Consider the following 16875-nt stretch of genomic DNA (forward strand, 5'->3'; position numbering starts at 1 on the left):
TGATGGAGGTGGGTCTTGTATCTTATCTGTTGATTTCATTGGTTAATAATAAAGAAACTGCCTCGGCCCTCATAGGACAGAAAATTAGGTAGGCAGAGTAGACAGAAGAGAATGCTGGGAAAAAGAAGCTGAGTCGGGTCGCCATGATTGTCCCACTCCAGACAGACACAGGTTAAGATCCTCCCTGGTAAGCCAGCTCGTGGGCTACACAGAATATTAGAAATGGGTTAGAACAATATGTAAGAGCTAGCCAGTAAGAAGCTGGAACTAGATGGGCCAGGCAGTGTTTGAAAGAATACAGTTTCCGTGTAATTATTTCGGGCATAAGCTAGCCATGCGGGCGGCCAGGGGCTGGGGACGGAGCCCTGCCGCTCCTATCTCAACAGTTTCCAGCATAATCTCAGCTATTGATGGCGAATAAACCAGGATTAGAAGAAGAAGTAATGGTTAAGAAAGAAAAGAAGGAGAATAGAAAAACGATTTGGAGCTCATTCAGTCACCACACAACTCTATAAGATCTGTTTCTTAAGCTTGGCCTGAACCGTCAATCCAAAGAGGGATGTTGCCTCTTGATTCCCTCGGAAACATGTACCAGAATATTTTAATATGTGTTGCAATAGCAGTGACTACATATACATTTCAACCATGTTCTTTCTATCATGTTTGCAATAGTCCAGTATCACCCAAGGCAACTTTTACATACGTTTTGGTTACATGACTGTCACTTCTGAAGTACTGGGCTGTTCAATGGGGAAAGGATGAATTTTACTTCTAGATTTTTTTCCCAACACATCAGTGGTAATTACTTCAAAGACTCTGAGATGTAGAAGAGGCTGGAGGAATAGAAAGGAAAACATGGCTTCCCTAGGAAGCATGACAGGATATGATGATAAAGCAGAGTATGGGGCTTAATATATGGTATATTAGGGATTAACAGACCATAGATAGCAAAAGATGTGTGTGGAAAGGTAGTGAAGGTACTGTAACTCTGGTCCCAGGTCTTTGTAGGCACTAGGCATGCACATGGTGCATAGGTAAACATGCAGGTAAAACATCCATACACATAAAAACCTAATAAACATTTAAGGATCCCGTTACACACATGATCTCGGAGCAGCTGTTGTTATTGCCCAAGACCAGTACAAGACCAAGCCAAGTAGAAGTTCCCGCATAGATGGGATGGGTGCATGAGCCCTCATCCCTAGTTGAGAAGCTACTGGCACACGATGGCTACTGGGGGAGGAAGAATGGCTACTGGTAGATTCCTGTGCCCCAGTGGGCGATCCCACACTCATGCACAGATGGGCAGCACTAATTGGACTCAGTGGGTTTAAAATAATAAGAAATAGAAAAAAAGAGGACATGGGGTTGGGAGGGAGGTTGTTGAGGGGATTGGAAAGGAGGAGTAGATACAATGAAGATGTATTATATACCTCATGAACATTTTAAAGACTAAAATATATTTAAAGACACTCAAGCATCTAAACAAATTTTCTTCCCTTAGATTTTTATCTATTCAGTCTTTTCTTTGGAGTTAGGAAAGAAGTAGAAGGTTCTAGATTTTATTAGAGGGCTGAAGAGTGACCTGATTTTGAACAGGCTGCTGCCGTGATTGGGGTACAATGGCTATAGTTCAGCCCAAGCGTCCCAGCTTCCCAGAACACTGGGTGCAAGCACATGGCCTCTGAGAGCTCCTCAGTTCTCAGTGAGAAAGGGGGTCCTGCTGTGTCTAGCAAGATGCCACAAGGGAGACTTTGGGAATTGGGCTGCTGGTAGCTCTGCATCTGCTGTTTCATTAACCATTTCAGGAAAAGGCTGCCCTTTCTCGTCTACAAAATCTGATTTCTTGGCTTTACCAGAGTCCAGAATTAATCTACACTTGTCCCTAAATCAGTACTCAGATGATAGGAAGTAGGTATTTGTGTCTTGGCCATCAGAGAAAATGGAAGAAGATGACAGAGTTCATTCTAGCTGATATCCTGTGACAGGGACAGCTCATGGTGTTGTCCCAAATGAGGCTAATGTTCTCTCTGAGGATTCACACTTACGTTCTCTTCATTCAAAGGGGGTGATCATATCTAGCAATGTGGGAAGCCATGGCAGTGCATGCAGACACCTCTGAACTGAGTGTGGGGATCCATGGGTAAGGAGAGATATCAAGAATTATAGGACTTCAGGGGAGAGTTATATAAGCATCTGGGCCACATAACGTTGTGGGGTTAGCATATGAGGACGACAGTTCTCAGTGAGGAAGACTGGGAAGTTTCACCAAGGCAGACTGGTAACAAGAGTGTGTGGGAACCCAGGGCTGTGCAAATGTGTGTGAAAGCACACTATAAAAGTAGCCTGTAAAAGGTAAGGCATGAGGTCAATGATCTCCCAAACCTTCTGCCAGCTCTGGATCCTTCCCTCTCTTTGGAAATGCAGTTTTTCATTTCATTTATCTATTTATTTATTTAGAGGAAACCACATCTCCTTTTACTGTCCATGTGCCCCTATGCAATTCTAAGAGTCTGGAAGTCCCAGTGGGTGATGTGATGTAAGAAACAGATTGACTGTCCATTTCCAGAGTGATGTGTGCTTAGAGCTCACCAGGTTACAGATGAACAGGAGGCACTGTACCCCTATTCCTTAGCAGTTGGCTGTAAATGCTTGCCTCAGAACTGAGAGCCGTGAAGTCAGAGCAGTCACTGGTAATACAACTGAGGCCATCACCAGAAACGAGGGCCATCTCTTCCCACAAATTATCCATTAGATAAGAATCAGTGTTCTAAGCCAAAGAGATGGGAAACAGGAAAGGGTCAAGTCTCCGCCTGGGGGAGAGGATGGTAGGACTTTAGAAACCCTGTCTGAAAATACCAAGAGATTCTACTGGACAAAACTGATTTACCAAGCTGCCTAGGAAGTCAGTGCCAAAGCTCCCTGTGTTGGCTAGAGTGGCCAGCATGTGGTTACTCAGTTTGGGCTCATGGTCATTTACTGAGTTTGTTCTAGCTCACAGATTCTAAGTTAAGATCATGACTTGGTACACAGAGGGTTAACTAAGAATGAGGCAGGACAGGGCTGTGAGGAATTCTTATTGGAACCCAGAAATAAGACTATTCAGAGTTCCCCTTTTTAGAGCTCTCCCTGTCATGACTGAGGACATGGCTTAATATTCAGCAAGACGTCTGGGGGTGGAGGGATGGCAGTTCTGTGTGCTTGCTTAAAACGTATATTTATAGAAAACTTTTATAGGACTTTTGACATGTTTGCCTCCCCAGATCGTATCCAGCATGGAAAATGCAGCTGTCGGGATAAATCGTGTGACGTCTCAACAACTGCCGACATTTTAAGAACTCGGCTCTTCTGCACCAGGGTTTGCAGGGTGGAGTCCCGGAGCCCGCAGACCTATGGTGTCTGTTCCTTGAAAGAGGGCAGAACTGCCAGAAAGCTCGTTGTCTTAGTGAGTCGGTGAGAGTCTTATGAATGGCCTCCGTGGCCTGTCTTCATTCACACGTATTTCTGCCTTTTGAACACTGGTGTCATTTCCCTTTCACATGTACCATTGTTTTATAGGTAAATAACATAGAATTCGCCACAATTAAGGATGTTAGACTTTTTTTGATAGTTCCTGTAAGCACAGATTTTATGGGATAGTTGCTGAACTCATTCCCCAATCCTCTCCATTACTTGGATTATTGGATGTTGGTAAATCCCCTCCAATCCCCCATCAGGGCCCTTCTGTGGCCTTACTTTATGTTTCCCCTATAGGCTTTCCCTCCACATCCCACTGTGGACTCTGGTCTTGCCAGGACTTGGAGCCAAGGCCACCGAGGGGTGGAATTTGCCTCACCCCTTTCTCTAGGGACTCTTCCCCACCCTCAGCTTCTCATGGGGTCAGTAACCACCAGCCAGTCACTAGAATGTATCGAGGAAATGCTTGTCGTATTAGGAGAGTTTAAAGATGGCCCGGAGTGGATGAGAATTTGGAAGGGAATGCATGCGTGCAGTAGCTACAGTGTAGCAATCTGCTCAGATTGAATTATTCGCCCTGTCTGTCGGATGTAAAACTTATTCCACCTAAAAAAAATTCAATTAACTTTTTAATGAAAAACTAATTCTATTAAAGATATGGGGCACTTTAAAAGGTCTAACATCTAATAACTAACTCATGGTTTCTGAAGTCTAGAAAGCTCAGATTCTGTGGGTCTACAGCAGTGTCTTTTAAAAAAGGAAAGAAAGAAAAGCAAAACACAAAAAGCAGTTTAGTTGCTTCAATGGAGGAGCAGTGAATGGCATCTCCAGAACAGAGACAGAGAAATGGCCCATAGGCCAATCAGAACAGGAAGTTAGCTGGATCCAATTGATATTTAAAAAATCCCCATGTATAATTCATTCTGACAGAACCAGCATCTTGTTTCACAGCTTCCTTCTCCAGCAGACAATGATCAGAAGAAAGAACTTTGGAAGGCAGAGTGCAGAGGCCGTAGAGGCCGAGGAGGTCACACTGGCAGTAGAGGCAGCACTAACATTGTAAGAGAAGTAGTGTACTAGCCTGGCCCATTTCTGTGTCTCGCTGCGTCTTCCTGAGATCACTGGACACACACACACACACACACACACACACACACACACACATATATATAATGTATCTCCACACATCTAACCACTGGCTGCTTTCTACAGAGACTTTCAAACACAGCATATTTGACTTGTTGGATTTTCAAATCTAAGACAAAAGAATTTCTATTATACATTGCAGCGAATTAAACGTAATATCCAGAAAGACCATGCAAGAAGACTGCCTAGAATTGAGGTCACCATCTCATTAGAATCTACACGACAGCCTCTTCCCTTTCTAGGCTTTTTCTAACTGTATGCCCCCCCTTTCACTATCCTGTCCCCATTGTCACACCACCTGCCACCCTAATTACCTATCTGTCAAAGGGGTATTGTTAGTCTCATTTATGGCTGTCACCCGTTCAGTGACTTCTGCACAAAAGAACAAACTTAGCATCCTGCCGCTCCTCTCTCCCAGAAGAGGAGAAATTCGGTAATGATTATTCTTAGTAATTACAATAATCTAGGTACAATATACAGCAGTAAAGAGGGTTAATATAGATGCCCATTACTTTTAACTGAAAAATACCTGAAGTCCACTTAATTCCTTAAATAGCACAATATGCTTGAATCAGGCCAAGTCAAAGAGGTCAGGTGTTTACAAGGCCAGGCTCTCTGAAAGGCTCCAAGGGGGGCATTGCAGCCGAACCATGCTGATGGTCATGGTGTGATAGTTGGCAGGACAGAGAGGATGCCTAGGACATGAAGCTTTGGGGATGCTATGATAATGTCAGACCCACCTGTCATTAATTACATGGTTGCCTTGGGCCACAGGGAGAGAGCCAGTAAGAGAGCCCTGACTCAAGTCATGGGCTCAGGAGTCACTTGACTGCTGTGGGTGCAAATGGGCCCCAGGTCAGGCTGGTTCATGATGATGACAGCGGAACAGACAAGGCGCAGTCTAAGCCTCTTTAAGATTTGTCTAAAAGTTAAAATCAATTGTAAAGGGCATTCTAGCCTACAGGCACTAAGGGAGCTGTGGGCAGCACTGGAAATGAACATTCAGGGTAGCCTCTACTGCCTTCAAGGCTGAGTGCAAGCCACGTCAAGAACCATTGTTGGAAGCTCATCTCACAGAACGAGCAAGCTCTCTGATGGGCTCTGGAAGAGTTTCCCTGGGCCTGCGTTTCCACAAATGTCATTGGCATGTGTGCTCAGATCTCCCTGACTCTAAAACATAAGACTGGTTTCAGGATTCCCAAGCCAAGGTAATCTCCACCATTCCGGCACAGCCCACTAGCATCCTAACAAATCTGGTAGCACCAAGGGTGACTGATGACAATCTGAAAACTACAACTCGACCCAGCAGGAGGATCACACAGTGATATTGGCTGGTTCCATGGAGGGAAAGAGCTTTTTATTTGTTTGCTTGTTATTTGTTGTTTTTAAGACAAGGTCTCCTATGAAGTCCAGGCTGGCATGGAACTGGCCATGTAGACCAGGCTGACCTTGAACTCACAGAGATCTGCCTGCTTCTCCCACTCTTTGCCTCCCAAGTGTTCCCACCATGCCTAGAAGAAGGATGAGCTTTTGGGTAACCACACATGGCTGGGGACATGGCCCAGTGTGTAAAAGGACGGATGAACAAGCATAAGAACCCGAGTATCAATTTTTAGCACCCACATAAGGCCTGTTCATTTAGTGTCTATAATCCAATGACTGGAAGGCCTTGGAAGGTAGATTTCTGGAGCTAAATAGTCACCCACTCTAGCCTAATCAGGAAAGGTGCAGGATCCATGGGAGACCCTGTCCCCAAAGGAAAGAAAAAGTAATGTGGAAGGAAATAGACACCATACATTGACCTCTGGCTTCTACAAGTACATACACACATGTGCATGCAAACGCATGCATGTGCACACACAACAGATGTCCACACACAACAGACACACACACACATAGAAGCATGGAAAGTATACAGAAGATTTAGAATCATATCCTTTAGAATTAGCCATGAAGTATAGAGGAATTTGCAGGGAAGCTTCCGGAATACAGATACCAAGAGTTTTTATAAACCAGAATTGATTTCTTGTGACTGGTGTGCTTAGATGCATCCTTGCTTCTGTGAAATATTTCCAAGTTTTCTATAGCCCTGTGTTTGGTGTCAGGATACTAGAGGTTAGAGCTATGTGTGGTCCCACAAGTACAGAAGACCCAGAAAATGTCTGAACCAAGAAAAAAACTCAACAAAGGTCTTATGGACTTCCCAAATTGCAGATGTATAAATGAAGCACAAAGGTCTATTGTTAGTAGGACTTGGGATGCTGCCATTATGTTTAGTTTTGCTATTCAAGAACAAAGGGACCTACAGGTAGGTCACTGTGGGAGAACAAAGGAGGAATGTTTTCATGCCAGTGATGAAAAGGTTCAGGCATGCAACCTTCATTCTTCTGGTGTAGAAAATAGCCAGTATCTGCAGGATGCTTTCCTGTCTTGGTAAGGAAAAATCAATATACGGTTCCATCTCCCTTGGGTGACTCAAAGTCACAATCTATAAAATTTAAACATCCATCTAGAAATCTCTTGGGCATCTTGGAGACTAAAACTACCTCTTGTACATCAGAACAGAGGCTGGACCATGCTTATGTGGCCATTCTTGATTGTTTTAGTTTTCTATTGCTGTGACAAAGCTCCATGACCAAGGCAACTTAAAAAGGAAAGAGTTGAAGGAGTTTACAATTCCAGAATGTTAGAGTCTGGATTATCAGTGTGGAAAACATGGCAGCAAGCAGGCAGACATGTTGCTAGAGACACAGCTCAGAGCTCACTTCCTTATCATCAAGGAGTAGGGAGAGAGAAACAGGGAGAGAAGAGGGAGAATGGGAGTAGGGAAAGAGAGAGAGAGAGAATAGAAATGGCTTAGGCTTTGAAACCTCAAAGGCCACCCCCCAGTGACGCACCTTCCCCAACAAGCCACACCTCCTAATCCTTTCCAAATAGTTCCACCAACTAGGATCAAGCAGTAAAATATATGGTCTATGGGGACCTCTTGGTCAAATGACCACACACACTAAGTCACAAGGTCGAAGTCATACAACAGTGAGATTTGAAACCCACCATTAAGAGAAAACCCAGGCAGGGTGGGGAAAGACCGTGGGCCTTCAGGATGAAGCTTCATGATGCTGGCCAGCTGCACTGTCTGCTTTTCAGATTCAGTAACTGAGTGAGGCAGTAGGGTAGCTCCTGCACAAGGCACTCATTAGAAATAGCTGGTATAAATAATATTTTTGAAAATGTGCATTATTGAAGGTAGGAGCCCAGCCACTATCTATAGAGATACAGCAGAGAGATAATTCTTAGGGTGCCATGGTGCTTAGTAGATTTATTTCCTCTGGTTAGCATCCCATGTGTGTGCGTGTGTGTGTATGTGTGTGTGTGTGTAAAGTCTGTATATATACATATGTGTGTGTGTAAAGTCTGGATATATACATGTGCATGTTTGCGTGTGTGTGTGTGTGTGTGTGTGTAGTACATGTGCTTGTGCAGGCCAGAGGTCAACTTCTGGTGGTATTCCTTGAGAGCTGTCTATTTTATCTTTGTGAAGCAGCCTATCAGTAGGACCTGGGACACATCCATTATACCAGACTGGCCAGCCCTGGGATCTTCCTGTTTCTACTTCCCTGGAACCCCCAATTCTGGAATGATAAATACAAACCACTGTCCAGTTTTTTTTTCTTGAGTGCTGGGGATCAAAATTCAGCCCCTCAATTGCTTTACCAACTGAGCTGTCTCCTCAGCTCCACATCCCTATTCCTGTTCCTGATTCACCGGGTAACAGGGGCTTCCTCGAAGTCAAGGCTCCATTCACGTCCTAAGATGCTGGCTCTGGCCACTGTCTGAGGCATACAGCCCTCAGCTGTGCTCCTGCACTGTAGTGTGCTGCACTCGCCACTCTGCCGTCCTCTGCTCCCTGCACAGTGGGGCCCTGCCCTGGGATTTCTGAACACATGCTCTGATGATGCCTTCTGGGGACCTTCTGGGTAGGGAAGACTATGGTGATGGCTGACTAGTGATTTCTGGGGAAGCATTAAATTCCTCTATCAACCTTTCTAAGATTTCTTTCCCTCTGTCATAAATTCTGCCTGGGTGTTTGCTGGAATGACGGTAACATAGAGCTAAGTCGATATTAACTTACAATAGGCATGGGCAGGAGATAAAGAGACACTAATGCACAGCCTGGCTGCATGCAGCAGACTCGATTTCTGCCCAGGCGTGAACCCAGAGCCTGGCTCAGCGCTTTGTGCAGAGTGGTGTTCCATTCATTTCTGGATTTGTTGAACAGATGAATAAGAGGTGTGTTAATCAGCCAATCTGATAAGTAGTGATAGACAAGGAATCAAACATAAGTCTGGACTCTAGTCAGAAGATAAGAACATGGTTGGAACATTAGCAGCCCTAGGAAACAGGAATGAAAGGGCGAGGGTGAGTCTGGGCGTACTGGATGTGGCATACGGGTCGGGTCGGGTCGGGTCGGGTTAGGAAATCAGACACATAAAACCAAGTGTTCCACAGGATGGAACCCATAGCTGGCACTCTTAGGGGGCCAATATCCTGTGGCTAGACAGGTCGCATGCCCTCAGGGATAAATCAGCATAGTATTAAACGGATTCCTAAAGACTCATTGCTATACTCATAGATAATACATCCCTCAGCTTTCATCAGGGAAGCGTCCTCCTGCAGTAGATGTTGATTAACACCAAGACACACAACCACACAACATGTGGAATATGAGAGCCTACAGAATGCCCAGCCCTAGCTGGGATGTCCATATCATATACCTTCCTCCCAGGATTCAGCCATCACCATGGAAAAGGAGAGCAGAAAGACCTGAAAGGCCAGAGGAAGTGGATAATTGCGATGAAACCATTTTTTTCTAGACATGACAGCACTTGCCCATTTGAATTCATAGCATTCGGGACAGCACGCAATCCAAGATAGACAAAATCCTGCATGTGGAGGGGGTGGGACACATTGGTAGCTATTGGGAGAAGGGGAGTGAGTTAGTTTTTGTTAAAGGTGTGGCTCCCTGTTAGGGCAGCAGTTCTCAACCTGTGGGTCCAGACACCTTCGGCAAACCTGTATCCACAAAATATATTTGCATTATGATTCATAGCAGTAGCAAAACTACATCTATGAACTAACGATGAAAATAATCTTATGGTTGTAGGTCATCATAACATGAGGAACTGTAGTTAAGAGGGACAGCATTAGGAAAGTTGAGAGCCACTGCTCTAGGGAACGGACCCACACCCAAGCATATCTACAGCACAAATTGGACTCAATGGGTTTTTAAAGAGGACAGGGAAGTTGGAATGGCAGGATGCAAGAACGTGGATCTGAGTCAAAATACACTATACATAATTCTCAAGGAACTCATAAAATACTATTTTTAAATGGTTGCCAGGGATGGAAATGAAAATGTGAACTCAGCTTCAGGTGATCGTTGTGAGCCAGTGGCACTGAAGATGGGAAAGAACTCAGAAAGGGGACAGGGGAGAACGCTGGGACACACCTACACATCAGAGCGCTAAGCCAAGTAAAGCTGGAAGAACACTGAGAACACTGGCGGGTTCTGCTGCAGCCCAGGGGCCGGGACAGTGGCATCACTCTCTAACATGGTTTCCCATTAAGTTCTTAGCTGCACTTTCTCTGTGCGGTACTGTCCTGGGAAGGCAAGGACCTTGTAGGAGTCACGTTCTTCACTGCCTAGAACCCTGCTCACGTCTCATGAAGCCTCACTGTCTGGAGTCAGCTGGAGCTTGCTCCCTCAGTAATGTGTATAACACACCTTTCACCTGCAGGAACTGGGTAGCATTTTATGTCTGGAACTTTTTTTTGAGAATTTTTTTAAAATTTATTTTTTTTTTTTTGTCTTTAATACATCCCAACTGCAGTTTCCTCCCCTCCACTCCTCCTACCGCCCCTAATCCCCCTCCCACTGATCCACTCTTCTTCCATCTCTTCTCAGGAAAGAATAGGCCAAAAGAGATATCCACCTAGCACAGCATGTCAAGATGCAATAAGGCTATGTACAAACCCTCATAGCAAGACTGGGCCAGGCAACTCAGGAGGAGGAAAAGAGTCCCAAGAGAGGACAAAAGAGTCAGAGACACCTCTGCTCCCACTGTTAGGAGTCCCTTAAAAACCTCCGAGCTGACAACTGTAACATGTAAGTAGAGGGCCTAGTGCAGACCCACGTGGGTTCCATTACTGCCGCCTCAGTCTCTGTGAGCCCATATGATAGCTGAAACATTTTTCTAAATGCTACCACAAAGGACCTGCTGTACTTCAGTGGGTAGAATGGTTTCTAGACTGCAGGAAGCTGCAAGGTTGAGTCCAGCACATGCCAGTATTACAGGGTAGATGTGGGAGGAAGTCAGGTACATAGTAAGTTTAAGCCGGCCTGGGTTACACGAATCTTTGTCTCAAACTAAAAAACAAAACAAGATATCATATCTGAGATGGGAATAATTGATGGAACTCACAGCTCATGGATGATATAATTTTAATGATTTTTTATATGTTTGTTCTTCATTGATGGGAAATTTCTGCTGCTTAATTTCACATTTCTCAACTTAGTATTATGAAGTAGATAGCTATTATAGCTTAGTGCTCATCTATATTCTTTCATAGGTGAATTTTATATAGTTTTTCACAGATGGAATTTGAGGAAAATGCAGCTCAGCTACTTCCTAGTCTGAAACCATAAAAGATTTTTATTCTACTTTACGCTTTATGCCTACATGCATGTCTGTGTACCACCTGAATACTTTTGTCCTTGGAGGCCAGAAGAGGACGTCACATCCCCTGGAACTTGAGTTACAGGTATCTGTGAACTGATACATGGGTGTTGGGTTCTCTGTTAGAGAAGTCCGTGTCCTAAACCACTGCTCCATCACTCAAGCCCCTAAAGAGAGACGTCAAAGAGTTACCTCACTTCTTTGGGTTGTATTGTTTGTAATAGTTTATATTATTTTATTACTATACTATTGTTACTTGATAGCCTGAATCTTGAGGTTCTAATACATGAATCTGGAGGCTGGGGTCCTGTCCTCTATCTTTGGGAGGCTAGTGCATTTTCTGGGTGCTTGAAGTGAGAAGAAGGTTTTATTTGCTGTGCATTTAGACCACCAGGAAACAAACCTGGCTAACTTACATTAGTGTGACATGTCTGGACACCTTCGAGGTCTCTAACAGTGTTGTCTTTTCTGATATGAACCGGGCAAATAGTGTGATATACCCTCCTATTGTTAGATGGGGGCTACATACGGGAGAACAAACTGCCCCCTTTAAGGAGGTCTTAGAGAGAAAGGGAGCTCGGCTAGGGATCTTGTGGTGGGGGCTCATCGAGGAAGTACGCCAAGGGACTCATAAAAGGAGATCAAATTAGAGGGGACACCGTGTCTTGATTCATCTTCCCGTGTTCTAGATTCAACTCTGAAGTTATTTCAAACACTTCAGATTGATTCAGGCAAGAAAAATGACAGAGCTTGTGCTGCCCTCTGCTGGTCATCGCTACACATAGCAGGAATGTTCGGGTCTCAAAAAGAAAATGATTATTATGTTTTCTGACTAGTGTTCACAGTGCTGGAAGTTGCCACACATGCTACTACTGGAGGAGAAAAGTAATCATAAGTCTCACCCATCTAGGAATGCTGTGAGCTAAAACAGAAGCCTGCCTGTAAGATAGAGATGCCTTCTGTTGCAATGTCATGGGAATAACAAACCACTTTAAAAAATGGATTTAGGAGATGGAACCCACCTCTGACACTATTAATAGAGGCCTAAAACCCAAGACTTGATACATCATGGGCCCTAGGGAAAACCCAACTACTATTCTCTTAAATTAGCATAGCAATGAAGCAACTCCTAAATACTGTTCCACACACAGATTACTAGATGGCTCAACTTCATCAGGTTTTTAGGAAATGGTAATTAACACAGATACTCACAACTGGACGATGTGCAGAGAGTGAGAGACTTTGGAGCCCTCAGCCCTAAACAGACTGTCTTTACCAAATTTCTCCCTTCAAGGTTCAGAGATCTACGTGGGACGGGAAGGAAGACTTTGGGGAAACACCAAGGAAACAGTGTCTTCTAGACACAGCAAGGCTGATGCACACAGGAAGTTAAAGAGATTGAAGCAGCACTCAGAAGACCCGCACCAGTCCAAGCCAAACAAAAACCCCAGCACAGAGAAGGGGAGGTGACATAAAGTCCTGCTCCCAAGCAAGAAGTCATCTGCATTTGATAACTGATGGGAAAGGGAACGTTAGCTTTCTTCAATGCAGTCTCGCTGGGTATACCAACCACACTCCAGGGCCGGCCAGCACAAACGGGCTCTCTCTCTTCTCTCTCTCAGGTTCCCTGGTGCTGGAACTGCAGGCATGCACCACAACACCAGCCTTCCACTATTTTAACCTTAATTCATATGTGTGTTTGGCTGGGTGTGTATCGCACCACGTGCACACAGGAGCTCACGGAGGTCCGAAGAGGGAGTGAGATCCTTTGGAAGTGGAATTAAAGGGGATTGCGAGCCACCATGGGGGTGCTGGGAACTGAACCTGGGTCTCTTAGAAAAGCAACAAGTGCTCTTAACTGCTGAGCGGCTGAACCAGCCCGACTTTTTGCATTTCTTAATATCACCAAAAGTCAGTACAGAAATAACTTTAGAGTGGTTTCAAGGCAACAACCAGGTTCTGTCTCCTGTCACCTTTGAGAAGGCTCTAGTGTGCCAATGTGCAGAATTTTTTTATGTTCATTCTGTGACTGCTGGTGCATATGACTCTTCCTTTTTACTACAGTAGGGATATATGCCAAGTGTGTGTGCATGCATGTGTGTGCACTGTGAGCATACATATGTGTTTGTGCTGTGTGCATTTGTATGTGCATGTGGTGTGTTCATGCACATGTGCATGCATGCGTGCATGTGCGTGTGTGTTTGTGTATGTGTGTGTGGTATATGCCAAAGGTCAACCTTTAGTGTTAATACTCAGGTATGTCCATTGTCCACTTAGATTTTTCAAGACAGAGTCTTTCACTGGGACCTGGAACTTGCTGGTAAGGCTAGCTGGCCCGCCAGTGAGCCCCAGGGATCTGTCTGTCCCCACCTCTCCAGGACAGGGATGACAGGCATGTTCCACCATGCCCAGCTTCTTACATGGCTTCCAGGGATTGAATTAGTGTCCTGTGCCTTACAAGAGCTCTAGTGACAGAGCCATCTCTTCAGCCCTGTGGACTTAGTACTCTCTGGCACATCTGTCCTGTGAGCAACTATCACCAGCCAGGCTGCATTCACATTCAGAGGAGAGGAGCAGTCTGGGGGGGCCAGGGACAGCTGGGGTGTTCTCTGAGCTCTGCCAGTGGCCTTCAGCTTCTTACAGTCAAAACAGCAAAGCTGAGAGTTTCAGAAAATGGATGGATGGATGAGTGGCAAGTGAAGGAATGGAAATAAGGAAGTGGCTGGCGCGGACAGCGAGGGTTCTGCCCATCAGAGATGATTTGTCTTCTCTTTTGAAGACTTGGAGACATGCTAGGACCAATGCTAAACCCAGGAGCTGCGGTGAGGGGTCGGGCCCACACCCTTGCAGAGGAATATAACAGCAGGTGTTTCCTCCTGGTAGAAGGCTGGCCTTTCTCTCTGAGTTTCGAGAAAAGGGCCCAGTGGCTGGCAATAGCATACTGGACACATAAAGAGCTCACAGACAGTCTGGAACCCAGCCCTGACCATTCGGAATTTAAACTGCACTTCATGGCAGATGCGGGTGGTGGTGCACACAGAACCACGTGTGACTGTCTTGGTAGGAGCTTCAGCTGCCCAGATACGCATAGGGTCCCTGGCTCCTACCCACTCATGCTGTGTCTGCACACCAGGCGTCAGGCTCCACACTCCAAGAAAGTCTGGACTTGGGAAATGCATCAGTTAAATGAAAGAACTCGTAAATAAATTTGGTGATATTGTCCAGTCTCATGGAGGAAGGCAGTCCTAACACCCCCTTCCACATTGACAGAAATTGAGACATTTGGATTCGTGAAGCAAGCCAGTCACAACGCGGAAAAGTGTAGAGGATTCTGCTGATAGGGGGTCCCTAGGGTTGCCAAATTCATAGGGAGGGAAAGTAGCTCCTGCCTTCAGTTTCTGCTCTGACTGCCCTCTGTGTGGGGCAGTGACACGGAAGTGTAAGTCAAATGAATAATTTCCTGCCTAGCATGGCAACAGAAACCTCACTAGGACACCGTAGCAAACAGACTCAGCTAGACTGGCTGGCCAGTAAGTTCCAAAGATTTGTCCATTTCTGCCTCTCCAGAGCTGGGATCACTTGCACTATCATACATGGCTCTTTTTGTGGGTGCTGGGGACCTACTCAAGCCCTCATGCTTATCTGGAAAACACGGCTGAACCATCTCCACAGCCTGGCTACATGTTTCTAAGTTTTATGCCAGGAACAGGGGATACAAAGATGGGTTAGACATCATCCCTACATTTTGAAGTTGTCTTAAAATCCCCACGAGATCATTTTAAATCTGAATGCACTATTTTTTCTATTTTCTTTTCTCTAAATCCCCCTCTTTCCTGATATGACTTGGTATCTGGCCACAGGAAGTTTAATTTGATAATTATTGCCCAGCACCACTAACAGCAGCGATAATGAGTAGTAGGGTTTGAAATGGTGTGTGCATTCCAACTCCCAGCGCCTTTACCAGGCCTGCTGCTGCTGTTGCAGAGGGCACAGGTCCCGCTGACAGGCCTTGCCCAGCAGGAATAGGCCAGGGAGGGAGGGCAGGCAGGAACATGTGAGGGAGAGGGAAGGAGGGAGCGAGTGCATTTAATGTGGAGCCCAACAGCGCAAGCAATAGGTGCTGTCCAGTCAGCAACAATTAAGGCTCAATTACGGCCTCTGCACTGGGATTCTGATAAGCGGGTGGCAGTGCCTGGGAAGCTGCCAGATAGACAGTGGCTCCCGGCAACTGCATCCCCTCTGATGAAGCAGGGCTGCTCTGGAGGGAGATGTAAATGAGGACTTTGCTTTGTGTGTGGAGACAACCCCACAAGAAAAAAACACCAAGGAGGACAAGTGGGAGGGAGCCGAGAAAGAGCATCCTCAGTGAGGTCCTGAAAGGGGCTGGAAAAGCACCTGGCTGTCCAGCAACTTACTGTGGGGTAGGGGTGGGAGCAGAATACGGTGTACTTCCGGATGATGCCATTCAGCTTGAGCGGGGGCAGCCAGGACACGAAGACCATGGAGGCTGAGGCTGCTGCCGCCTTGACGCCAGCCGGAGGACCTGGAACTAGAAAATCCGGGGTTAGTCCCGGGGTGAAAGGAGCCTTGAATGGTCACCCAGGTGACAACCCCTCCCCCAGTGACTGTCTGGTGGCCTAGCCCCTCTCTCTCTGCTCAGCTCTTTGAAGACCAGTGTCAAGGGTCCCAGTGTTCCTTATTTATACACCGAGTCCTAACCCCATGACTCCAGGTGTCACTGTATTTGGAAATGGGATCTTTAAAAAGGCGAGGCCCTGCTGAACGCTCAGCAACAACTGGGCACTTATGTCATTTTCTCTAAGGTGGGAGGGAAATTGGGAAGGAAAGGGTAGAAAGAACATTAGACCTGGGAGATGGACTGGGATCCTTTAAAAGAGGGTCTGGGGGTCAGAGACAGCGGATGTCAGAGTTCTGCGAAGTCAGAGTCTTCCTGTCCTCAAGTGAATTGCCAGGCCAGGGTGGGAGTGGGAGTAATGACAGGGGTGAGCACTGAGGGCAGGGGTGAGGGGTGGGGATGAGAGTGAGGGGTGAGGGATGAGGAGTGAGGGCAAAGTAAAGGGTAGGGATGAGGGTGAGGGGTAAGGGCAGGGGTGAGCAGTGAGGGCAGGGGTGAGAGTGGGGATGAGGGTGAGGGGTAAAGGGCAGGGGTGAGTTGTGAGGGCAGGGTGAGGGTGAAGATGAGGGTGAGGGGAGAGGAGTGAGGAGTGAGGGCAGGGTGAAGGATAGGGATGAGGGTTAGGGGTGTAGCAGGGGTGAGAGGTGAGGGGAGAAGGATGGGGATGAGGTATGAGGCCAGGGGTGATGGCAGGGGTGAGAGGTGAGGGGTGAAGGATGGGGATGAGGTATGAGGCCAGGGGTGAGGGGTGATGGCTATAACAGGATGCAGAGGACACATGGTCTGTTGTGTTGTTGGCTTCTATCAACTGCACAGGGCACATTCCCACATTCTGAGGTTCTAGAATTCTAGGAAGGGCTGATGTCCTCACAAGATACAAAACCTACAATAACTATTGAA

The 16875-nt window shown here is 46.2% G+C and overlaps 1 protein-coding gene across 1 annotated transcript in view; it reads right to left on the reverse strand.

Moving 5' to 3' along the window:
• Dscam (DS cell adhesion molecule) overlaps positions 1-16875 on the reverse strand; it is a 444522-nt gene that overhangs the window by 72538 nt on the left and 355109 nt on the right. The window contains exon 20 of the mRNA XM_050162107.1: positions 15755-15888. Within this exon, the coding sequence (XP_050018064.1) occupies positions 15755-15888 (134 nt within the window). The remainder of the gene's footprint in view (positions 1-15754; positions 15889-16875) is intronic.

This window comes from Alexandromys fortis, unplaced genomic scaffold, assembly GCF_014885135.2.
Source record: "Alexandromys fortis isolate MF-2015 unplaced genomic scaffold, M_Fortis_MF-2015_v1.1 scaffold_128, whole genome shotgun sequence".
In the NCBI taxonomy this organism is placed as follows: domain Eukaryota; kingdom Metazoa; phylum Chordata; class Mammalia; order Rodentia; family Cricetidae; genus Alexandromys; species Alexandromys fortis.